Source organism: Hermetia illucens, chromosome 5 (genome assembly GCF_905115235.1).
Source record: "Hermetia illucens chromosome 5, iHerIll2.2.curated.20191125, whole genome shotgun sequence".
Classification (NCBI taxonomy): Eukaryota; Metazoa; Arthropoda; class Insecta; order Diptera; family Stratiomyidae; genus Hermetia; species Hermetia illucens.
The window spans coordinates 65,326,028-65,352,577 of NC_051853.1; the positions used below are offsets into that span (position 1 = coordinate 65,326,028).

Here is a 26,550-nt window from a genome sequence, read left to right on the forward strand (position 1 = left end):
ACGATAGAGTTTATTTGGGAGGTTTGACAGGTCGCCATCAACCTGTTGCTTGTTGGATTTCTTTATTTTTGGTCGTTATGAAAAGCTGTTACAAAGACTACAACTACCCTTGAACCCTTCTTACGCTATTGGTAGAAACTAGAATAATTTAATGTTTTTATGTCAAGGTTGTCATGGTCTCCTTATGTTGTTGACGTTCGTCTATGGCTGCGGTACGAAGGAAGGACGATGACTTCTTGTCTCCTCTTGCAACACCACACAATGAGCGCAATTATTATAATAATGAGGACAACCAGGAGCACGACTCCGAGAACAATTGCAGCGATTGATGCGTCTGAAAGGTAGAAGTCACGCACGTCGATTGTAGCCGTCCTCGCGTTACCGGCAAGGTCATATGCGGTGATGGTCACTCGCGGTTGGCAGCAACTTGAAGAGTAGACGGCCGTTACTGGGCTGGTGGTTCCCGAAATGTAAGGGCTCCTGGTGTAAACTCCTCGGGGATTAGATTGCATCCGTAATAAACCTGTGCCCCAGTCTTGGGCTGTTATGTCCACCGACCAAATGTAGTCCGCACAAGCTCCTGTTTCAAGCTTGTTGCCGTCACATCGACTGCCGAAATTCCAGTTTATTGATGGTTGCGTTGTGTCCTGCAAATAAAAGATTTCTTATTAACTTTTATCCAACTTATTTCATTATGGCAAAGACTTGTAGATAACGTTTTCAATTTAGATTCTGATAATAATACATCACTGCAGACTGGGTGCTATTGTAAAGCGCTCTTTGATCAAGTTGCCCCTAAAAAGGTCTAGAATGACATTCTAGACGTCCAATAAATGCCACAAAAGCAAATAATTAGTTACCACGACTGCTAACAAGCAAGAAATATCGTCTTTCCTCGTATCCCAGGAGACATTTTAGAATTGATCTTGTATATTTTTTTTTTAATGAAATACTCTCGCCGTTTTTTCTGTGGAAATTAATGATTGTCTTTCAGAAAATGCCACGAGAATATTGTCCATCGCTAGCCACTAATACTAATAACGACAACTCGTTTAAGACCATTCAAGAGACGACCCACCTTTCAACAATTTTATAAGATTGGAAACGCTCTTCAACTAGGTCCATGCCTCACCGACTAAAGCAAGTGATAAGGGCGATATCTGGTGAATAAGGCGAATGTAGAATGTTACGATGAGAGTCCAGCATTGCATCACCTTGGCGCCAACACAATCACCAAGGCTATCAACCAACCAAATTCCCCTAACAGGTTTGTCGGTCGTGAACACCGACTGCGCTAGATAATATTTGGAACCGGACGGCACGTGACATGGTGGCTCTGTGGCAGTCGGACTAGGCCTGCCTTAATAAGAAACTCCAGATATTCCGGTTTTGCGCCGAAGTCCACCAATTCGATAATCCTAAAAGCTTTCTGTCGTCCTGGCCTACGCCATCGCTCCATCTCATGCAGGGTCTGCCCCGTTTTGTTGTTCTACCATAGATATTGCCTTATAGACTTTCCAGGCTGGATCAGCCTCATCCATACGGATTAAGTGACCCGCCCACCGTAACCTATTGAGTCGGATTTTATCCACAACCGGACGGTCATGGTATCGCTCATAGATTTCGTCATTGTGTAGGCTAGGGAATCGTCCATCCTCATATAGGGGGCCAACAATTCTTCGGAGGATTCTTCTCTCGAACGCGGCCAAGAGTTCATGATTCTTCTTGCTAAGAACCCAAGTCTCCGAGGAATACATAAGGACTGGCAGATCACTGCCTCGTGCAGTAAAAGCTTTGGCCCTGTAGTTAAACGTTTCGAGCGAAACAGTTTTTGAAATCTGAAATGGGCTCTGTTGGCAGCCAACAAACGTGCGCGAATTTCATCGTCGTAGCTATTATCGGTTGTGATTTTCGACCCTAGATAGGAGAAATTATCAACGGTCTCAAAGTTGTGGTCTTCTCTCTTTATTCTTCCCGTTTAACCAGTGCGGTTTGATGTTGGTTGGTTGGTTTTTGGTGCTGACGTTGCCACCATATACTTTATCTTGTCTTCATTAATGTGCAGTCCTGTGCAGGGTTACCGCGTAAGTTATATATAAATAGTGTTCAAAGTTTTAAAAGGATCGACGCAGCAGTTTTGAACTTATGAGGAGCACCGACTTTGAAAACGTGAGTTGTGGGAAGAACTTGGAATAAAATGTTATGAGCGAGTTGTATTGCCTTAGCTCGCACTGAATTATCGATCCTAAGTCCATAAACGATATTAATATATTTCATGATGTCCAAGCGCGTTTTTGATCATATCTATGACGAATTTTTCAATCAGTTTTTAAAATCCCAGCTCCGCTCGGCTTGGCTCCTGGTTCTTGAAGGACAGAAATTAGCTTTGCGCTTACCGAGCCGATTGATTATCACTTGGAAAAGATATGAACACATTTGCTTGTGAAATTTTGTTGGCTCTCGATTGAGTAGTCTCAAGTATCCGGTCAGCTGGAACAACCATCTGATCGAATATTGTAGGAGAGCTAATTGTTAGGATGCGGTGTAACTCGTCGGGAACCTATTCCAGGAAAAGCGTACGCAGGTGTGTTTCGCTGCACTGGCCACAACAGTATTTGTTAAAGGTGTATACTAGCCTTCTTGCTCTGGAAAGGGTGACCATGGAGAAAACGCCGCATATTTGCTTCCTGCCATGGATATAAGCGCTGAGGTTGCGCATCATTATACACAAACTTATAGTTCTCTGACAGGTAGAGAATGAGATCCCGCAGGTTCCCAACAATATTGCAATCCGGGGATTATGGAGAGGTTTCGCGTAGTTTCGCTGGTGTTTTTTTTAATAGGTGGAAATCTTCAAAAGGCTAACCTCAGGGTTCACGATCCTGAGAGTGTGGGATTTTTACCAATTAAAATCACCTCTCGCCAAGCTACGACTGAGATTTCCCGATCCAGCAGTTTAGGTTACGTTTTTATTGCAAGGAGACCCTGTGGTCCACCCCAGCACTTTGGTTGGCTTCGCTGGCGGTTCTTCAGCAGCTTATGTCTTTAAGCATCCTTTATGTTAGCAAGTCGTTTGGCTTTACTCTTTTCAGTAGTCTCATTAGCGATATCAATCAATTTTCGAACTTCATTATTTGCATGTGATCGTAGTCGGTGGCTATGTTTAATTGCTTGGTCTTTGATGAATTCACTAACCAACTGTACTTTCAAGTCCCTATGCAGATCCTCATTACGAATGAACCAGGGAGCGTCTACCATTCCTCTTAGCACTTTATTTTGGAACGTTTGTATGACTTTCAGGTCTGATTCGTTGGCACAGCGGCAGAGCTGAATGTCGTGCGTCCATATGAGCTTTAGGACCTGCTTATAAGCAACTTGTCGATGATCAGCTGAGAATTTCTCCCCAACGACCAGTGCATTTGTCAGTATCTGGTATTTAGCTCGTTCTTCTTTCTTAGGATGTGTCTTTTCCAGTTGAGCTTAGCATCGGGTGGCATACCTAAATGTTTTATCTCAGTCGCCTGTGGCACATTTTATTCGTTTATGATGACTTTAGCTGGATTCTCTTTTTTATTTGTGAAGTCAATGTATGTAGATTTGCTTTCGTTGGATTTTATTCTCCATTTTTTGCTCCAAGCAAGGTATATCATTAGTATACAGGAGAAACAGTGTTGGGCCCAAGACACCGTCCTGCGGTACATCAACCGCATTTTTTTCACTTCATAGTAGGTTCCTTCGCATTTCATTCTGAGTAGGCAGTCTGATACGTATGATTTCAAGATATCGAAAAATTCCTCAGGGAGGTCCCCATGCAATTTATACAACAAACCTTGATGCCACACCTTATCAAACGCCTGGGCGACATCTAGAAAAATGGCAGAGCACACCTGCGTTTTTCCATTACATTTGTATCGAATTCGTGATCCTATGCACCTGTTGGATTCTGGAATGCTTTTCGCGGAAACCGAATTGGTGAGTTGGTATTAGATTTCGATCCACAATGATTTGCGTCAGTCTCTGAAGGACAAGCTTTTCAAATAGCTTGGCAGTAGTAGGGAGTAGCGATATTGGTCGATGCGATTTTCACTGGTTGGGGGACCATTATTTCCATTGATGAGGGATGTATTTTAATCTGAAAGCTGCATTAATTATTTGCAATAATTTGACTAGACCCTTTTCTTCCTTTTTAAGAATTCTCTCTGTAATAAGTTCATACCCAGGTGCTTTATTAGGGGGCACATTTGTTTTAATTTCTGTCCTCAACTCATTTAGTTTTACAGAGCGTATTGCGTAATGGTCTGGCTGGTTTCTGACTGACGTTAAGCATGTAGACGCTTGTGTATCTAGAGGCTGGAATGTACTTTCTACATGCTTCGCGAACAGCTTTCTTGTTTAATAGGTGGAATTTGTTGCTTAGGTCTTTTTAGATCTTTCGCGGCCTTCCACAGATAGTAGCTTGTGTCTTTTTGTGGTGTACGATTTGAGAGATCTGAGTTTCTATATTTGTTAATTACGCTTGTTTATCAGAAAGTTTAGGGTTTTTCCGTTGTGCGGTTTCTTCGCCATAGTTTGCGAGCGCTACGTTTCTCTGCAATGAGTTCGCTACCCTCTGCTTCAGTCCCTGATGAGCAGGAGTGCTTTTCCAAGCTGCTCCTTGTATCTTCATCGTTAGCATCATCATCGAGTTGATAAGCAGTGTTGATTTGGTCATTTATGCAAACGTTTTCTTGGATGTGATATTTTTATATTGCGCATTTTATTTCTTTATTAGTCAGCCAGGGAGGATAGGATGCTCCTCTCGCTTGTTATGTCAATCGGCTAGTATGTAGGCTTATCGCTGGAGTGGAAATTGCACTTTTGTGCTCTTCCTGCTTCAAATAATGATCTGCCTCTGGATGTTATTAATCTAGATCCCCAGAATCTATTTTTTCCCTTAAAGTCGCCTCCTAAAATCAAGGAGCTTCCAATGAGCTGGAAGAGTCGAGCGAAATCTCTGCACTGGTATGCATTTTTTTTTAATATCGATGTACATATTCGCATCTATATTGCTCTCCACGGATATTACATTCCCAATGCCGTTTCTCTCCGTAACAGCCCCACACCATAAAAATTCCAGCCGAATATGTGCAGCGTTTGGTCGAATTCATGTCATGCAGACTGAAGACTGTATATTGTAACTAAAAGTTTCCATTTCCAAAGTTTTTCTCGAGAAGTCGTGGGGGGAGCTGAAGCGCATTTCAAGTAGAAGAAGATGGCGGGTAAGTGTGGTTGACGTGCTATACCTCACCAAGGGGTAAATCATCATCATCATCATCAGCGGCGCAACAACCGGTATCCGGTCTAGGTCTGCTTTAATAGGGAACTCCAGACATCCCAGCCGAAGTCCACCAATTCGACATCCCTAAACGCCGTCTGGCGTCCTGACCTTCGCCATCGCTCGCTCTCAGGCAGGGTCTGCCTCGTCTTCTTTTTCTACCATAGATATTGCCCTTATAGAATTTACAGGCTAGATCATCCTCATCCATACGGATTAAGTGAAAATTGTAGTCTTCTATCTTCATTTTTCTCGTTTGACCAGAGCGATTTGATGTTGTTAGTTGGTTGATGTCCATATTCCAACACTTTTTCCATCGCTTGCCGACGAGAGAAAATCTGATTTGTTGCTGAGTGAAGCCTCTTTGGTATGTGGCCAATGATGTTCTGGGTGTATGAAGCTATCCGACCTAGCCAGATAGCGGAGAATATCTTATAATTGCCGCACTGCGTGATATCTCCCTTTTTTGTATGGGACAAATCCCTCGTTGCCAGTCGTCAGGCATTGATACGCGGTCCCCCTGAGCATAAGCTGGTGTAATTGCTCGCCTCCATATTTAACCAATTCGGCTGTAATTCTTTTTTTGCAACTGGGAACAAGTATATTCGTGGTCGTATCAATTAGAACGTTCTTCAGGTGATACACATTTGTTGATGCTTCATCTCGAGAGCATCTGTTGACTGCGGTTATTGTGACATCCATATCACCCTTATACGTGTTACGGGGGCTGTACTGTGGATGGCTTCAGTGTTAACTCTCACCTGATTGTCAGAGGGGATTGTAGGTGGTGTTGTAATTCGAGCTCGGAGCACCATGCCAACGAGATAGTGATCCGAGTTTATATTGGCCCGCCTATATGTTCTGACACTCATCAAAGCTGAGAGATGGTGGCTTTCGATCAACACGTGGTCAATGTGGTCCTGTCTGCAGAGGTTCACATTTGTTTGTGGACCGCTTTCCGCGCAAACCAGGTACTTCCAACAACTATTTCGTGTGACACTGCTAATTGAATAATCCGCAGTCCGTTATCATTGGTATCCTTTTGTAAGTTATGAGAGCCAACGTATCGCCGTCCGTCCCTACTTGGCTGTTAAAATCCCCAAATATGATTTTGATATCATACCTGGGACAGGCTTCGAGGGATCGTTCTACTGCCTCGTAGAAGGTATCCTTCTCCGACTCTGCAGTCTCCTCTGTAGGGGCGTGAACATTAATGAGGCTTAAATTTTTAAATTTGCCTCGCAAGCGCAGATTGCATAGTCGTTCTCTATGTTTTCAAAGCCGATAACGGCAGATTTCATTTTTTGGCTGACTAAGAAACCTACTCCGAGCACATGATTTAGTGGATGGCCGTATAATATGCATATGGTGTAGTGGGTCTTCTTCAGGAAACCTGTCCCTGTCCAATACATCTCCTGCAACGCTGTTACATCAGCCCTAGCTGCTTGGCAGTACCTTCTCTGTACAGGGAGCGCACGTTGCATGAGAAAATGCACAAATCGTGATTTCGTTTCCGTTGTCGGGGTGGACACCTGGAGGTGGAGATTGGGTTTGGTAATAGCTACTGGTGTGGATTCAACAGACGTTTTCCAGGTTTTATGCTCCATCGTATCAGTCCACGTTTTGCCTTGGGACGCCCTGGGACCTGGGTAAATAGCAAACATATATCGATAATGGAGTTATTTTATCTTTTTTCGTTAATTTTCTGCGCATTGTATCCAACAACCTGTACGTTACATTCAACAAAATACATATGTTATAACTTTCTTTTACCCCTCTTTTGAACACATATATTTCCTACAATGGTGTCCGGATTTCAATTTTGCTCACTGCACACCTCGAATTAAACGAGAAAATATCACCCCTTGTAATTTCTCTGAGAATTCACTCCAATACCACATTTGCCATTTATTCTTCCGAGGACCATTTAAGCTGTTCTGCTTCCGACTATAAGAAGTACCTGCGCAAGCCTATGCAGAGTACCAAGCGATTTATAAACTATATTCAGATACAATCTATAGCGATTGTTCCCGGGAAAATGGTAAAAATTTTTATCTGGCATGTTCGATCGTATATTTCTCGGTGGTACGAGATGAATCACCCTCCTGACTATTATTGCTTATTTTGCTTAATAATATTTTCAACAGAAAGGGGTCAGTTCTAATCTTTGGAAGTTGATATCGAAGTGCTTTCCAATCTCATATTTTGAAATGGAAAAGTATTTACAACTTTTGGTTGTAAACATAAACTATTTATGAAATTGGATTCTGAAGCGAGTCCAATTGATTAGTATTTTTATGAAATGATACATTGTTATGTGAATTACCTGATTGTCCGAAGCCTGCATAACTTTCAATGTCGCCACTTTCGATGCTTGTCCATTGCCTTGACAAGTGAAAGTTATTTGATCTTTTGTTCCGATCATTGCATTTGCTGGAACGCGAACTGTAACGACTGCCTCAGCTGTGACTCCAGGTGCGAAGAGTAAACTGTAAACGAAAGAAATTATATGCATCAATTTGGCTCCTCTTGAATAGTAGCCCGAAATACCTTTGCATGCTCAACGAGACCAAGTATCGTTGTTCTCCAGTTACTTGAAACGTATGAAAAATTGGCTCATTTCGGTAGTTTGTAATCTCGAAGTGCAGTTGTCCTGTGCCCCCGGGGGCCAAGATTAACTGCGATTGTACCCCCATCTCAATAACAGTGCCCACGTTTTGTAATCCATTTGGTAGCTGTTCTTGACGACTTATGGCCGCTGTTGCGTTGCTATTGTTTATAATCTTATCCACTTCAATGATATCTTTTATTGGTGCAAACCCTTTACTATCTTCGTCTTCATCGAGAAATCGAATGTTTTCATGTGTTAATGGAGGAGACAAATTCCTGGTGTATGAGGATCGATCTCTCTTGAAGTCGACCTTACTGCTGACAGGGTTCAAAGGCGAGTCAGATATCTTCCGCGATAACAGTAGATCATCTATGGAATCAACAAAAAATAACAAGAGATTTTACTGTACGCCAATAATCGAAAACATAATGCGATAAGTTGAAAGAATACGTGCAGAGATACTGCTCCTTATCATGTGAGGTTGACTGAAATCGGAAGCGCTTGTGTGTATACTCTCCTATATCAGTTAAAAAATTATAAGTTTTGAATTTTCATGATTTACATTCTGGAAATGGGTTCAGTTGTTCTCGGTCAGTCGAACGAATAAGTTTGAAATCCCGGCCTTTCAGTCACTCTCTTTGCGGAAGGTATGATCAGCGCGATAGTGATACATTGATACTATGCAAATTCAATTTTACCGTATTATTATTACAAGTGAAAACATTTAGAATAGCGGGTAATATTTCTAGTTTGTAGATAATTTCAATTTACGTAAATCAGTGCAATAAAATAACAAAATATAATAGTTTTAGTCACGGATAGTAGTGCCAAAGGTCAAGGTCCCTAGGTTCAGTTGTTTATTAAAATTCTGACTATTAGTGAAAGTGAAGATACTTTATAGGAACTGCGCATCTTCAGCCAGGCTGTATTTAAAGGTAAAGATAAAAGATAAAATGTTAATATCATAGAAAATACGAGAAATTTATTGGGCTAGGGTCTCGTTGCTAGCTCCAGGCAATTATATTTTCATCCTAATTTGAAGGTTGTTGTAGTCGATGGCTTATTTTCATTCATCTCATTTGGAACGTGGAACACTATCAGATCTTCCAAGGCTCTTCAAATGTTGATGCCATCACGGTTTGGATTTTATTTACGTCAATGAATTGATTTGTGGATAATTCTATTATTCCCAGAAAAATATTTTTATTTAGGCGAAATTTTAAAAACATCATTGACATTATTGGGTTGATATAAACCTTTCGGAAATTTTAAGATATTTTTTGTGCTAATGCTGAAAACCTCTTTTTGGTTTGATTTTTGAAATATGATTCCTTGAATTATTATGATCCGAATTGGAGCGAAATCATACTTTTTTTTTATCCAGACATAAACAAAGGAAAATATATTAATTTTGCTAAAAGGTTGTAGTTCGATAAGATTAGGTCAATATGCACGATGGTGGAGCAAATCCAATAATGAATAATTCTTGGTAATGTTGTGAATAGTTCCATAAGTAATAGCAAAGGTCGTCTTGCTTTTATAAATATCACGACATCGTTCAGAACGGAATAAAGGGATGAATCATAAATATTTTTGGTTTCATCATTTTTGCAATTACAATTGCAAAACCCAGTGACTTAGTGACCAAGATACAGCTTTTGTTATTAACAATTACTTAGTCAGAGTTAATTCAAGTAAACGGAAATTTAATTGAATTTAAACTTGGATTTATAGCAGACGGATATTTTGCGTATACAGTATCTGTCCATTGAGTTATGAACGCTAAGGAGAAGCTAAGATATATTAGAAACCAAAGTTTTCAACACAGGTTTATAAAATATGATTTGACTATTTGAGTGATATACGTGTATAATAATGTTGAAGCCCAAAAGCTTCTTACATCTAATACTTTGTAACCCCGCCCCCACTTTTGATTACATCTCTTATACGATCTGGTATACTGTGAATATAATTTCTAACCATTGTTTCTAAATCATCATCGTTGTACCATATATTCTTAATGTTTCCTTTTAAATTTGTATTTTTTCTGTGCTTTCAAATAAGCCTTCTCTATCGGTTCTTAGTTTGGAGAACTTCCGGACCAAGGTAGTAGATCCTAATTCAATGAATTTAGATAATTCATGCTCGCTCAGGTCGTACGACAAGGTGTGCCGTACTGCATGAAGGCGGAAACTGCAAATTGTTGGTATATGGCACAAAGTCGTTTTGTATGAGGTTAGTGTACTCCCCAGGTCGCATTGTACCTTCAAGAAATTGAATTGAATCAAATCCTTCTTCAGGAATGAGCTCCAAATCGTTACTGTTGGTCGATATTTAATCGTTTTAGCCGCACAGGTATCAGGAAAGCGTTCACGCTTTCTTCTCCGAACCTGATTTGCCACAACAACAGTAAGCAGCAGTAACGCCAACAATTTAAAAACGCCAAATTTTAAATTCGAAAAAAAAAATATTTTTAATCTATATTTTTCTCTTCTCTGTAATTCTCGTGCAAGCGGGCCTATAACAATCGCCGTTGTCGTATCGCCTCTGTTACCTTCAACCTTTGAGCTGGCCTTCTGTATTTCAGCCCGTTTTCATACAAACGCCTACGTAGTGTTTGACCAAATATCTCAACGCCAGCGTCTCTCACGTCGTCCAAAATACCCTGGGAGGTTGCTGTTTGAGCCTCTAAAGACTTTCGGAAAATTAGTCAATATTCCCTTTGAGAGGTCTTTCATTTTTTGCAGTTTTTTAGACTACTCTAAAAAATCTCTTCTTTATCATGAACAATATTGAATTTTCTTGCTTCAGCCACTGATGATTTGGAAACACCGACATTTATGACAATGGTTGCATGACTTCACCTTCCCTCTTTCAGATAGGAGACAACTTGCGTCTTTTTTTCTACTTTAATATCTCTTTTTATCTCTTTTCTTACCCATTTCCTGTTAATTACCGTTATTATGAAGCCCAGATGTATATGCAAAATAAAATCAATCTTTAACTTACGTGTGTCGTTAAACAAATGCAAATCGACAAATGGCTGCCAAAGACAATTCATATGTTTGCCGTGCATTGCCTTCGACTTCCATTCATCGATCGGCTCTTGGTTCGATTTCACCTCATTCAGAAGATTGGAAGATCGATCCTTCAAGTTGAGTTGAATCAGTCCACAGTCTGCTTTACAGACAGCCGCATGCAAGGGACTCGTTTGCTCTTTGCTGTAAAAATAAGCGCGCAGCGAATCGACTTGGCGGGAGATGTGCCAACACACCAACCACGCCCCTACCTCCGATGTCACGAGGCAGGTCCATCCGCTCCATGGCAGAGTTTGAATGATGCATTCGGAATTTGGACATAGTTGTCCGCATCCACCGCTGGACGTTTTCCAGACTCATCTTCGTCCACGGCAATATTCCGAATGCATAAGTCAATGAAGGAATAGCGAATATATTCAATGCGCTTATTTTATTCTTCCCCGAGAGATGCAATTTACCAGCTAGTACCAGTTTTACTCGTCGCAGGAATTCGGACAGCAGAGCATCCTTTAGATCACCAACTCGAGTATGGGTTCCTTGCAGAATTCCTAGGTACTTGTAAAAGTCTGTCTCGGTCATAGCTTCGATGTGGAGGTCACCAATGCTATGTCCGGCATGCGGCTCGTGATGACCTTTGCGGATGGCTTGGATTCAACATTTGTCTAACCTAAATTCCATCCGAATATCACGGCTGAACATGTTAACTATTCGCAACAAACTTCTAAGGTGGTCATCAGTAGCAACATACAGCTTGATGTCATCTAAGTACCTCAAGTGTGTCAGTTCGCACTTGGCACGTAGGCCATATTTTATTGCAAAGCCATGCCCTCTAACATTATTCAGTAGCCATGAAAAATGGTTCCGTACCATGCAAAACCAAGGGGATCTCAACGAATACCCCTGAAAGATGCCCTTCCGTATGCGAATGGTGTCTGATTTATTACACCCTCAGATGTACGTACTGATAAGGTGGTATGCCACAATTCCATGACTGTCTCCAAAAATGTTAGTTAGTTTCGGGTCAATGCGGACGTCGGTTAGCCAGGTATGCGGGACGCTATCGAAAGCGTTAGCATAATCGATATAGCAACTTGAGAGGTTTCTTTGACCTCTAGTTGCTTGTCCTGTGTCATTATATTATTATTAAAGATAACTAAATTGACGAGTTCCAGCAAACTCGCAATATCGATCGTTCCCATAAAGGTTACTGATATTACCTCTAAGAAACTGCGAAAATCATTGAGTATTCATTTTTCAACGAATCCTTGTTTTCTGTAAAGATCTTAATATCCGATGTTTTCTAACTGTTATCATCAAAGTAAGTCAATCAATAAAGGTCATAATCCCAATACTTTTTCTTTACCAATAACTTAATTCGTGCCAACAAATATATGTATATATATATTTTAGGTGTAGAAAAATAAATCAATTATTTTTACATGGAATTGAGGGCGTTATTTATTAGGTTTAATATGACAACTAGTTGCCATTTTGAGGGTAAATGCAGTATGCTTGTCTTATGGAAGCCCTGGTCGCTATTGACAAAACATTGGGAAAGTCGATTTTCACAAACCTCCCTTGATGTGAATTTTTCATCAGCAAATTCGTTCACCATGGGCAAAAACAGGTGGCAATCACCTAAGCCCGAACTATAAGATGGATCCATAAGAACCTTCCAACCAAACTCCCGGAACTTTAGGCTAGCTACTGTCAACGTATGAAGTCTGGCATTATCCTGATAGAACACAATTCCTCTCATATTGGATAAAGCTGGCGGTTTTTTGGGCAATTGCTTCCTTAAGACGTTCTAATTGTTGATAGTGAAGATGGGAATTAGGTGTTTCGCTGTAGGGGAGCAACTCATAGAAGATTATTCCCTGATAATTCCAACAAACATACGGCAAAATCTTCCTAGCTGTCAATCCTGATTCCCGGTCCCCGTTTGCGTCGGCTCACCGAGATTTGACTACCATCGTTGTCGCTTGATTCAGTCAGTTACTTTCCATCACTACTTATCATCCGTTCCAGTTTGATGTTGTTGCGATCTAGCAGCGATTCGCGCGGGATTTTTGGCTTAAATTCATGTGGCCTCCAAATGTCGAGCTTGTTTTTGAATCATATGGCTCCAAACGGTTTCGTGTGCAATGCTTAGCACCAAGGCAATCGGCGACTAAAATGCCGGCCGAAACAACGGTGGCTTGATACGCTAGATGGGGATTTAAAAGTTTCGCGATTGTATCCAGATCAGGCATTTTATAGAGCCAAATGGCGAATTCGGTCACGACGAGCCGACCCCGCTTGTGAACGGGACAAAGCCTGAAGAAAAAGATTTTTTCTAATTGTGATTTTGTTCCTAATTTATTTTCAATTGTTTCATTTTCATTAGTGAGTTTAGATTAAACTCAACTCAATCAGTTCAATTTGTCATAAAAAGTAAAGTGGTTTTCCTTCTTCCCCACAGCATTATAATTTATATTAAACTTTGATCCTTAATTTCAAGTTGGTCTTAAACTCTCTCTGATCGTTTTATTAAGGGTTCAAGATATCAATGTTTGTCATCTGGGTAGCAAAAGCGAAAATTCGCAGTTTTATGTCTAACAACCTGTGCGCCTACAGAGGTGCTATTTTTTGAAGCAAAGATGAACGGGGAATAGCGCAGTCTATGACGCATGCAGGCCCTGCGATGCTTTTACTAGAACTGAAGCCTTTGTGCACCGCAATAGCACGGAATTATCCGCGTCGTCCTTCTAAGAGACAATAAAAATGATTTTCGCCTTGACCTGATGTTAAATGCTGGCACTAGTCCTGGCATTGTGGAGCTAGACCATTGGTGTGCCGGTCTGTCAGCCTCCTCGTTACCAACGAAATTCATGCACCCATATCAGGAATGTTTCCCTCAGTCGGCCAAGTTTCGACACTAACAGATGGTAACTTCACACCGACTGGTGGTATGTAGTAGGTATTTAGTTCTTATAATGCTGCTGGACTGTTGAAACAAGTTCGAAGGGTTCGACTTCACCATTTTTGTCGCAGATATTTTTCTACTGCCAGTAAAAAGGCATGTATGTCCGTCTGAAATATAACTTTCAATGTCATACTAAACTAAATGCACTTAGCTTACGAGCTAAGTAGAAATGGAAGTCGCTGAGACGCTGGGTTTTTCTTTACAAGCATCCCTTTCTGACTCTAAAAATAAAAAATGCTGTCTTATAGTCAGTGCAAACCAGCTTAGCGCAACACGTAATATTATTCCTTGCTGATCTCCGGAAAGGTTATTATATATATGGTCAAAGCTTATATGTATTCATACCTATAAATTACTGCCCGGTTACGGATAAAACGCTTAGATTATAAACTTCTATAAGGTAGCTGGGTATTCGATAGTTAGTATCAGGGTCAAAACACCTGCAAATGGATGAAAAGTTTCCAAATCACTGGATGGGTCTTGAGCCCCTTATTTTGCCACTTTGCATTCAACCAGTAACTGATAATCACAGTGCTATTCAGTGTAGAATTTTCAAAAAAGCGGAAGAGTAGAATTAAGCAATATAAGGCCGTTTGGACGATAAAATGAGAATGAAAGGTCGCAAAATCGTATTAAATCCTTTGTGTAAAACAAAACCCTATGTAAGATTTTTTCGATACACCGTTGGTTAATCAATGCTTTACGAAACATACTTGTATCGTTGCAGCGTGAAATAATCGAAAAGTCAAAATTCTCAGTCAAAGCTCTCAGGAACGATCCAGCCACAAAATCGGAATAATCGTAGCTCAATACAAAGTCTAGGATTCAATATAAATATTTACGTTAATTGTATAATATATTACTATATTTTCCGAAGTTATAAAAATTTCCCTCAAGTTCATCCTTACATAGTTGCAGATAAAAAGAAAGAACCCATAATATTGGTTACGAAGCTGGAAAGTTCGATGTAAACGCTACAATAACTAACAAAATTGTAGTAGGTCGTAGTTGTGTTTTCCATCATTTTAGATCGTTTGCTAAATATTTAAACGGTCATTGGTTTCGTAGCTTGCTGATCAAAATTCATGAAAATATCGAAATGTAGTTGTTTCTGCACTTTTATTAACAATGCACTATTTTATTTTGTCTTTTAAATTATTTACATTTAGGAGATGTACGTCCTGATATGAATGTTCGGTATCAACATCTCACTGCCCCCAACAAGCCAATAGTATAATCTATATAACCGATTAGACGTCATTGATTACGCATTCCATGCTTCAAGTCAAGATTATTGAAAATATAATTAACTCTGATGTCCAGTGAAACGTGTTTCTGATGACCCCTATTTGTGCTGATACCATCAAAAAACCGAAATGCTGTGTTTATTCTCAGAATTATTTTGAAAAAAAATATATGGTATTAAAAGTATGTTTGCAAATGATTCTTAATGTACATCATTTCCGAATGGATGGGTTTGAAGACCTTATCACATATAATGACGGGTCAATGTTTGAACGCAAATATTTTAACTTGAGAGTGACTAAAATAAATGATTGCCTTAACTTCTAGGCGGATACTAATGTATCTGTTTTGTTAGTCTGGCAATATTGCGTATATGGAATCATGTCTCTAGGGACCCTACATAATATTTATACAAGGTTTACTGTACCATATATGTATATTCTTTTCTGGGAGTTGTTATATATAAAACAGATTTTTTTTATTTAATCATCAAAATTTACTAGGTCTTCAAAATAGGTTCTATTTGAAACAGCACAAACAACGTTCTTCCTAATTTTAGAAAATCTCAGAAAAGCGCTTTCCAGGATGGCCTTCAGTTCGTGAGCCAATATTTGTTCTATTACTTCAATAGACTCCAACCGGGTATTCGCAGTGATGGTTGACTTAAACGAGTCTTGCGGAGACACATCTCATGTCCATGTCCGTAAAATGCTAATTAAGATCTTTCATTTGATATCCCGCACGGCTATATTCAAAAAAATAAAAGCTTGCGACCTCGCTCACTCTCAAACGAGGTACAGAAACATGCCTATCACTATGCGTGGGATTTCATAGTCTGGATATGCTTATCAAATTTACTCTCAATAAGTGTAGTCTCTTCCGAAAAAAGTGTCTGTGACAGAAGGACAGACAGACAGTAAATCGATTTTAATAAGGTTATGTTTCCATACAGAGCCTGTAAGAAATTCTTTTCTAGTGAGCACCCAACCATTCTGATCAAATATAGTAGTTAAACAACGACCAATTTCTGTTGATTAGTTATCCAAATTATGGTGCGTGAGGTTCCACGCAAAGGTTCATTGAATGTCCGGCTGTAGTAAGACGCCATGCTGCCATTGTTTTCTTTTTCGACCTTCTTTTTTGGCGCTTGAAAACTAGCCTCAAGGTCGGTGGTGGCACAATGCCCCTTTATCGTTATATGAAACCACTTTTTCAAACAGCGCATCGGTGGAAACCATGCATCGAACAGACTTCTCACGGATTGTGCTTGTCTACTGGGAACAAACAGAAGTCTTCACATTTCGCTGATGATGTAATCACTTTTTCACCCGTGTAGTGTGCTATCCAGTTCACTTTTTTCCACGTTAGATCTACGATCACATCCGAGTTCGAAATAAACAACTAATACTTCATTTCATGCAGCAGTTGGGCGACGACAAGGTTGGGAAGGAAATTCTGAAGTCTTTCTGGGTTTCAGCGACTTTCGGAGAGCATGCATGTCTTACTAGGATGTGCCGACAGCTGCTCTCAGGAGGTGTTGACCGCGACGGCGGATGAAAGGCACGAGATGTACGCGTGTCCTGCGCTCGCGAAAGTATATTGCGAGACCGCCGACATGGCAGGAATGCGGAGCAGAGTGGCAGCTCTCACAGCTAGTATGGCCACATTGACAGCAGGCGTGAATGCTATGCGTTCGAGAGGCCGGACTAGAACGCGTTCGATAACCACCTCACGGAATGCTCCCCAAGCCTAATGGCGAATGTCTACCTTGTGGAGACTACATGGATCTCGCCAAGATATATCATCAAATCCCAGAGAGTCATCTACTCTGTACTACGAAACTTGGATTTCTGTTCCGTCTACCTGTATGATGTTCTAGTCGCCTCCTGCACAGAGGCATTTGACACATGAACAATGCAAATTCCTCCAGCCGCAGGTAAAATTTCTAGACCATTGCATCACCACTGACGACGTGCAGCCCAACCCAGACAAGGTACAAACGATCGCCAACTCTCCGCAGCTTAAAACGGCAAAAGACCTCAGAAAGTTTTTGACCATGGTAAACTACTATCGTCGTTTCCCGCCCAAAGCCGCTTAACACCAGTCCCTTCTTAATGGTTTCTTGTCTGGTCTTAAACCAAAGATTCGCGAAAGATTTTGTGGGCTCCAGAAACCGTCCATTCATTTTTGACCACCAAGCAACAGCTACCCTTTTGGTATTCCCTGCAGAGGATGCACCGTCGTTACCTCAGACACCGCAGTAGGCGCTGTTCTTCACCAGGAATTGAACCAAAGCTGGCAGCAATTGACTTTCTTCTGGAAGCAGTTGAATTCCCCTCAATCGAATTGTAGCACCTACGATCGTAAACTAGTAGCCGCATATTTGAGTATCAAATATTTTCGTTTTTTCCAGTGAGGGCAGGCCGTCCACCTTCTCCACACACCATAAACCTCTCACTTTTGCTTTACAGTAAAGGCCCGACGTAACGTCCCATCGTCAATTTCTGCACCTAACTTTCATAAGCCAGTTTACTTCGGACTTTTAATATGTGTTCGATATAGGCTGTCAACATTTCAGTGATTACTCTCACGCCGCCACACAATTCTTCAAAACCTGCGGTCGGACTCCTAATACACGTTGAAGGGATTACATATCTTCCCCTCACCTTCGTCTATCTGCTCTGGATTCCAGAAAAGGGATCTAGACCAGATATTCACTCAGTGCACGACCTTGCGCCCGAACTCGGCATTTGGACAACGAAGCGACTAGTCGTTAGCAGGTTTTTTTTTTGTGTTCGTGAGCAAGGACGTTAATTCTTCGGACAGAGAGTGCATCGCATGCAGAAGGAGGTGGGGCGCTTCCACACCATACATGTCGACATTGTAGGTCGTTGATCGGTTTATTCAGTGGTCTGAGGCAGTACCTTTGAAGGACATTAAATCGCAGTCATACGCTGAAGACTTCTGTTGAGAGGATTCCATGCTTTGGTGTTCTAATTGCAATGATCACAGTCGAGAGAATTCAACTCGGAACTCGGTAAACTCCTTGAATCCAAGCGTTATCAGACAACTGCATAACTTCCGCAGTGATGTTGGAATGTTAACATCAGACGCTAAACGCCGCTATTGTGGCTCGCAATCATCCGTGCTAATCGCGGGTCTTGCCTCGTACAGCCACCCGTGAAAAGTTTGCTGGTCCCCGACGGTCTTGGAGAGACTAGATTTTTGCGCCTGCTATGGGAGGCCGTTGCCAAATTGAAGCCGCCTCCGCCTCATCGTCATATACAGCCAGTGGTGAACACCCTATTGACCTCGAAGTCTGCACCCACGTCCTGATGAGGACTGATGCCACCCAGAAGCCGCTACAGCCACCATATGTTCGAGGACACTTATAAGGGCTTTGAGCGTGGAGAGCACTCGTTTAGATTAGACGTTGGGGATGAACCTAAGACGGTCTACTCAGATACATAGATGTTTTCTGGGGGTAGACGTCACTCAGAGGAAGAGTGAGTGCCGGGTCGATTTTGACCTCCGGTTTTCTCACCGATACCTGTTTGTTTCAGCTGGGGGTGGAGTGCTGTCGTAAGACGAGATTCGTTTCCAAGCAGTCGTCGACCGTGGAGATTGTTTTTTAATTTTTAATTTTAGATTCGAGTTGGCATTGATATTTAAAACAAGCTGAATTTTACGTGAAAAAAAGGAAATTTTGAAAAGTTATTCCTATGTATTTATATGAGGGTGCATTGAGAACAAAGTTGGTTCCATTTTAGAAACACAGCCCTAGACAAATTATTATAGCCAATAGCGTCTGCTAAAATTAACAGCTCAGATTTGATTCTCTAGTTAACTGGATGGAAGTTTCGAAAACAGCGAATTGAGGAGGTTAGAAAGGTGAGAATTAACCGGGTAATTCAAAACCATGATCAAAGTATAAATGAATCTAAAATAAATCGGAAATCGGAAGAAATACGAATAAAGCGTTCCGCGGATAGTTCATATAAGATTGTTTGGATGCTCGATGGTTATACAAAGGTGGCAGTATATATTGACATTGCATGATATTGTACCTTAAGCAGAACCCACAAATTTAACCTACAATAACTCTTTTAATAATAGGATATCCAACAATTCTTTGCAAAACTCTTCTACATACTTTGATGCTCTAGGTTATGAACTACTGTTCATACAGAACTAAAACAAGGCGGTACCCTTTCCCCATCGTTCGTTAATTGCTCTCTGGTTAACATCACTGAACAGTCAAATTAAGACTTATCAATAAGTCAATGCAAATTTCAGATTTCACAGATAATGGCGTCCTGGAAATCGCATTCATAACTTTCAAACAAGCTGTTGCGAAAATGGTTCTGATCGCAAGCGGAAGCAGAAAGAGGGAATATAGCTTTGGCGTTGCTAGAAAATCTGCATTCGTGTGATAACGTCAACAGCCATAGATCTTTTCACAACAATTACTATCTGCAGATACCTTATCATCTGTAGATCATCCAGATAGAAGAGTATTGATCTTCATGGTTAGGATGAAGATGAAAAACTTGGAAGCTGGTGGCAGTGGGATGTTGGAATGTTATGAAAATCATTAGCGAATTAATGTTTAACATTTTTTTGTTATATCTTCCTGTTTTCCATTTTACCTGTTTCTAAGTTCAAATCCCTTTTTACTCTTTTCATTTCTGTTTCTCATTTGACTTTTAATGAAGAGTGCTCCAGTTTCATTATCATCACATTCAATGCTGTTTGGTTTGTCTACCAAAATCCCAACCAAACTTTTTTGCACACCCAATATTTCGATGCCACAGTGATCTTTGGACTGTGTGATACTGTAATAGTAAAAGAAGCGAAATCCTGCGTGCCAAAGTCATGACTCAGTTTTGCTTATCATGAGACGTGGATTCTTCTGCTTGTGATTGTATTCTCTTTGACAAACTCATATTTAATTGAATATAAAATTTGAATAAATTGTTTAGCGTCTATGCATAATATGCATGTTGGCGTACTTACCCGTCTCCAATAACTCATCAACCGTAGCCGGCTGATATCCATTCCGAACCGCCACTATCACCCGGAATTTGTCCTTGTTACATTCTGGTCGAAGTTTAAGATAAAACTTGGTTGGGTGACTCAATGGCTCGGCAAGATGGACACTGGCCCGGGTGATCTGATGTCGCTTCCCAGTGGACTTTGGATACTCATGTGATGTCATTTGATGTTGATATTTACCAGCCAGTGGAGTATCGCTGCTGTTGACGTGGATGACTTTCGACTCGACCATATCATGATTCAACTTTTTCATGCGTAGGTCCTTCAATAAGTTAATCTCTGTTGGAAATTGGAGGAAGATATGGAGGAAACAAGGGAAGACGAAAATAAAACATTTGTGATTGTTTGTTCATTGTTTATAGATTTTTCGCGGCTGCTAGTGAGCCAAGCGATAAAGAGCATAGAAAGCTTCGTGCGCACATGTGGTTTCTCTAATTCTGCTTGTTGGAAAGTTAGAAGACAGTACATGTTTCAAGTTTTTATACGTACAAACGATATTATCTACTCGATTTTATGCGAACACATTTTTCATGAACAAGCCTCAAAATTGGTCGAAATTAACAGTTAAAAAAATTGTCTTACTCTAAAAGGAAACATGGTACATGCGGGGAAATAAATACGCTTAGGACATTACCAGATTTTTTGTTGTTCCGACAATAAGCAGTGAAAACAATAACTTATTTTACTCACCGACACAGCTGTCAAAGCTCGGATTAGTTTATATCTTAGATTATCCTCTGGTTATAGAAAGCTTGCAGAAATCTAGATTAATTACGGCTAGGGCAATTGCGATGTTATTTAGTATCATGGAGTGCTCATTCCACCCACCTTTTTCCACTGATAGATGCATTATTTATTCAATTGAACGTAATCTACGACGCATTCCTTCTATATTTTATAAAATGAACTTCTATTTTTAATGATTTACTATCACATTTTAACAATCATTTTAGTTAAATAAGATACAAACACATTTTGCATGGCCGCTCAATGCTCATCAGTAGCATTTGTGCAATCGAGCAAGGACGCAACGAAGATCCAGAAGCCAAATAAAGTCACTAAATCCACTATTAATCGTAATGCTCTGACTAGATACGATGTTTATTGCCAGTTAGTAGAAACTAACTAAACTAACCTCTGTCATGAATCGGCCAATTCTCCCCTTGATCGCCGGTCCCTTGATTTTGGAAAAGCAACCCATTTTTTAAAGACCGGTTAATTGTGGAAAATTTAGGAATATTACGCACTAAAACAATGGAAAATTAATGCGTCAAAACAATAGAACTTACTATATTTAATTTGCTCCATATTAAAACAACGTTTTCTCCTATTTAATGCGTAATATTCCTAAATTTTCCATAGTTAAGCCCATCATTTTTACATGTCATTTGAAAGCTAACAAAATATTGGGCAACTTTTGTCAATTTTGCAGGTTTGTAAGCTTAAAGTCGGTTACAATAATGCATATTGAAGTTTAGATATAAAATCGATTTTGAAATTTAATATAGTTTCCGAGAATGCTATCCAATCCGGGATTAAATGATTGGGGGAGTGGGAAATTTTGATTTTTTTGGGAAGCAAGCAAGCCTTTTTGAAAGCGTAGCTTTCTATAGTGTATTAATTCGGTGACCAACTCTGTGATGAGAATATGAATAAATTGAACTCTCAATTGCCCACTAAGGGAAGGTCCTCATTGAGGTCAAATCTTTACTATCAATAATTTAATAATTTTGGTAGCTGTAAGCGCTAATGAACTCAACATTCGATATAATTTAAACGTCTTCAAGCTCAGCTGGTTACGATTTAGTGACTATTGTCTACACTTCGTTGGGAAATTTTCACCATACTTCCTGCGAAAAAATTTATGTGTATTTTGAGTTTATGGAGCAACTTATGTCAAAGTTTAGACAAATCATATCATCGTGTAATGTTTTGGTTTATATAGAATAAGATGTGTAATTTCAATTTTTTAAAAAGGTCATAAAGTTACTACTTTTTTTGCCATTTTTGTAATTTTTTAGTGGAAAGAAAGCGTGCTCACTTATTTCAAATACGAATTCTTTAAGAAAAACATTAACGAAAATGAAACAAGAATGCGAACTGAAAATTCAATTTTTTGTCGCATATTATTTCGCACTAATAACTGCACAACAGCGCTGAAACATGGAATCAATATACAAACAATCAGATCCATTAAAGATCTCTCCCACTTTATTCAATGGCGATATATTGGGTAGTTGTTTCTATGATGTTACGTTCACTGATCTTTTTGTCAACGATTTTTCAAAGTTCGATGGAGTTCAAGTTAGGTGTTTGTGTAGGCTATTGAGCCGAAAACTTCGGATTACTGTCGTGCATAAAAATCCAATGGTTGGCCACTTAGTCGCCCAAATGAGATCCCGACAATAAATTGTAGTGTTTGGCTGCAGTGATTGCATCTGCGACCTTACACATTGGGCTAACTGTATAATGAGAAAAACAAGACCATACCATCGTGGATCTGCTTCCATGTTTATTTTATGCCGCGATTTTTCCAAAAGGTAGTTGAACATAACGGATCCCATCTGTTGAAAACAGCATAAATTTTAATATGGCGGTTCAGCCTCTGAGACTATTTAACGTGATCATTTTCGAATCTCAATCTTATGCGACAGTTTTTTTTCGAGATAAATGACCTTCGAGTGGGTTGCACGCCTACACATAAGCCATAAAAAACAAGTTTTTTTATTCACCACAAAATATTTCTAATCATATGTCGTGATCCCCAACTACCACAAGTTCTCGTCGTAATATGCGATTTCAAGCAGATGTTTTCGCACAATACGGGCAAGCACACGGTACCCTCCTTTATGCAACGGGGTTCATGTTACGAAATCGGACTGTGAGAGCCTGAACTCCTTAGCAACTACTCTCTGACTAGTGCGTTTTTGTATCGCCTTAGCGAAAAGGGGCTTCAGCTCCTCAGGCAATTGTTTGCAATAACACGATGAATCAACGATAAACTAAGAAAAATACTTTAAATACGTTTTTTTCCGTTCGAAAATTGACGAAAACGGTAAAAATGGAAGAGGTTTTTTTTCAAAAATGGAAAGTACACATCTTATTCTATATATAAAAATACTATAAAAACATAAATGAAATAAATTTTAAAAATTGATAATATATTCTTTAAAAACTTTCAACAGTTTTTTTGGCACTGTATAAAATACGAGAAAAGGCCCTGCATGAGTTCAACTAAATTGAGAAGTTCTTGTAACTGTTAAGATTATCTGATATAACGAACGGATGTGTAAAACACGTTGATTGGTTATGTAGAAATTCTGAAGTTGAATTTTGCCAACCATTCAATCAGACTTAAGACTCACATCGGAAAATGTTCGATAACGAATGACCAGGTCTGAAATCTTCCCAGAAGAGTCATTCAGTAGAGATCCGCAACGAGACGCCACTTGACTTTCAGAGAGAATTCTTTCTTTAATTCAATATAGAATCAGATTCCAGTTGATGATGCTTCGTTACCAGTTACCAATCATGATACAATGACGAGAGAATGTTCAATTCTTCTCGGCTTAAATATTCTGAAGGAAATATTATCAAAGGTATTAGGTGAAGACGGCTTTACGGATTCTTACCAGGGCAGAGGCAAATCGTCAGACGCTGCCTCACGTCTGCTCTAGGAGCACCGTGACTGAACCGGCCCGCAGATATTGAATGCCCCTTTATATAATTCGCAGAATACGACATGACTGCGAATTATATTCAGCGTAAACCCGGTTTTTTCCTTAGGAGCAGTCTGCTTTTTATTACTGATAAGGTGCATCTATTTCGGCAATCCAACCAAACTCGGAAACGAGACTACTTGGGAGGAATTTAAGGAAAAGCATCTAAGCATCCTCGACTTCGATAAGTCTGAAGCACCGTATAATTTTTCATTACATTGCAGACATTATTCGTTAGCCCATTTTTTCCATTTGTTTCTGGGACTCCAGAAACTACCTTCGATCGCACTACTTTCTATAAGTGTAAAAATATCTACTGTTCTAAATTTATGAACCAAACTATCGAACGCTTTTTCTAGATCCAAGAAGGTAATAAACAAACAGCGATGCTTCTCACGGGGTTTATTCTTGAGTAACGCAGAAGGTTCATTGTAATGTGAACGATGTTGCGAAAGCGGCTGCGGAAACCGCAACCGAATCGAACGATAATTTGCACCTTCCGCCTTTATTTTCACACATTGGAACGATTGTCCTTTCTTGCCAATAAAATCATGTTCTATTCTCTTCAATAACGTAATTAAGGATGTCACTAACCTAGAGTGTTGAGTCCCAAATTCTTTGTTCTTTGTTTTCTTGATTTTACTTTTTTGATTGCCTCTTCCACTTCCGTTGTACAGGCAGGTGGGATTGCTACAAATCTCGACAAAGCTTGCGGAAGTAGCGGATTAACATATTCTTTAGTTGTAATTGGCTCGAAATATTGCCACCGTCTGTCAGTCGTGGTTCGTCGGTAGGTAACTAATGCATCGATTTGCTGTGTTTGCGTTTATGTCGCAGCTTTTGACACCATGCTATAGAGTAAAGCAAAGATATGAATGCGTTTCTTGGGAAGAATTCTTCCGAGTTACTCCGTCTTACCAGTGAGGATGTCAATTTTTATTGTACAGGCACGAATTTATTATGCCTCGAACTAACTTAATGACATCGTAACGGAATCTTCGCTCATTTCTGGACAGAGCCGGAACCCGTCCTGCTTAGTATTTTCCCGAGGCTTGGCTGGCATAATCATTTTTTTAACGACATTGAATGTGCTTTTTGGTCGACTAGGGACATTATTATTGCCTAATTTTTCTGGTTTTTTTTTTCAAGTATTATTCCCTTTTTTTGTTAGTTAAGTACTATATCCTAGGAAAGTAATTCATTTTTCAGTGTGGGTTTTTTTTTTGCATTTTGCCAAATGGTTTTCTCTGCGATGAATTCCAATCATGAGTAACACAGTTATTTATAGAGAGCTAGGAATACGCAATGCTGTGTAATTATTTTCTCATATCATGGAAGTGTTCTATCCACATTCCCCAATGTTGGAGCCCGCTAAATACGATTTTTTAAATAAAAGTATGGACAAGGAGGATTTTTGTAGGTAGTACCACAGAATATGATATTGCAGAAGTGATTACCTGCCACGATTTCGTCGTCGATATGATACTACCAACAGCAGTTGCCTATCTTCTATAAAATTCTTATTTAGTTAATGTTCTTCTATTTGTAGACTTGTTCGAAATCATATCCTTTTTTAACGGCGAAAGTTATATTTCTCTTCAATAGTCAGCCTGTAACTATCGTAATTGGAAATGGCGCACTAATTAGCCGTGGGTGTTCGCCCATAACTTAATATTTGTTCGGCTCCGGTGTAGTTTATCACTTATATATCATGAATGGCAAAGATAATGAAACTAAATCTTTGTTGCGTCAGAAAGACTAACGCATTAATTACTACTGTTGGCTTAAATCAAGTCTATTAAATTCACTTTCCGAGTTTACTTACAATAATGTTAGTCATTTGCGAAGTTATGCTAATCATCTAAGCCATAATTACACTTAATTTTCCTTACATAATACACTTTTTTCTGTGAAATATTTACGGTTGAAACTACATTCAACTCGGTATACTGGGCACATGCTGTGCGCGGTTCATACAGTTAAAAACTCTCACTTGTTGGTGGTGTACTTTCACGAGCAACTGTAGAAATCATATGATGGTATGAAATCATGTGGGCACTGCGCAGGTACTCATCATCGTCACCATCGGCTTGAAACAGCGGAGAGCTCGCAGTGAACGAAAACGTCAGCGTGACACGAGCCAGCACGCAATCTTGTCAAATAAACAAGAAAGTAATTTGAGTGCTGTACGTGCAGTTTGAAAACGCAGGTCTATCCTCTTTCGAGCCCTTCTAGCGGCTCCTCGAATTAGTGCTAAGCAGTGACACAGACCTAATTTAATCAGATAGTGGATGTGCTAAGTGGAAAGCCAATTTGTGACTAATGTCGCGTTGCGTATAAGCGGCAAAGAGACTTACATAGGCAGAGGTATAGGTTGGAGGCCAACGCTGAGTTGGAGCTCCTCCGTCATTGCGGTGTACTATTCTCGAAGCAGGACGTGCTACAAGGACACACAGTATGTACATGTTGCATTGAATATTGGAATTAGATTAACAACACAAAGGCGAGGAAAAAGCACTTACCCTAAACATATACTCGTTCACTTTCGGTGAATCCGATTCATTACTTTATTTAGCTTTCTACATCAAATTATTCATTATATA

At 39.9% G+C, this 26,550-nt stretch overlaps 2 protein-coding genes across 3 annotated transcripts in view; one reads left to right on the forward strand and one right to left on the reverse strand.

The window, feature by feature from the left end:
• Nucleotides 1-26,550, forward strand: part of LOC119657782 (mucin-17) — a 115,267-nt gene that overhangs the window by 385 nt on the left and 88,332 nt on the right. The window lies entirely within an intron of this gene.
• LOC119657783 lies at nt 14-26,204 on the reverse strand. The gene is made up of 5 exons (XM_038064858.1): nt 25,773-26,204; nt 20,190-20,507; nt 7,865-8,294; nt 7,641-7,803; nt 14-647 (listed from the first exon to the last, which is right to left on the reverse strand). The coding sequence occupies exons 2-5, from the start codon at nt 20,479-20,481 to the stop codon at nt 183-185; spliced, it is 1,350 nt and encodes a 449-aa protein (XP_037920786.1). The 5' UTR covers nt 20,482-20,507; nt 25,773-26,204; the 3' UTR covers nt 14-182.

Coding starts and splice junctions, on each gene's coding strand:
- LOC119657783 (XM_038064858.1), bottom strand. CDS start 20,481: ATGAAAAAGTTGAATCATGATATGGTCGAGTCGAAAGTCATCCACGTC. Junction 7,804..7,864: donor GTCTCGTTGAGCATGCAAAG/GTATTTCGGGCT, acceptor TTTCGTTTACAG/TTTACTCTTCGCACCTGGAG. Junction 648..7,640: donor TGCAGGCTTCGGACAATCAG/GTAATTCACATA, acceptor TTTTATTTGCAG/GACACAACGCAACCATCAAT.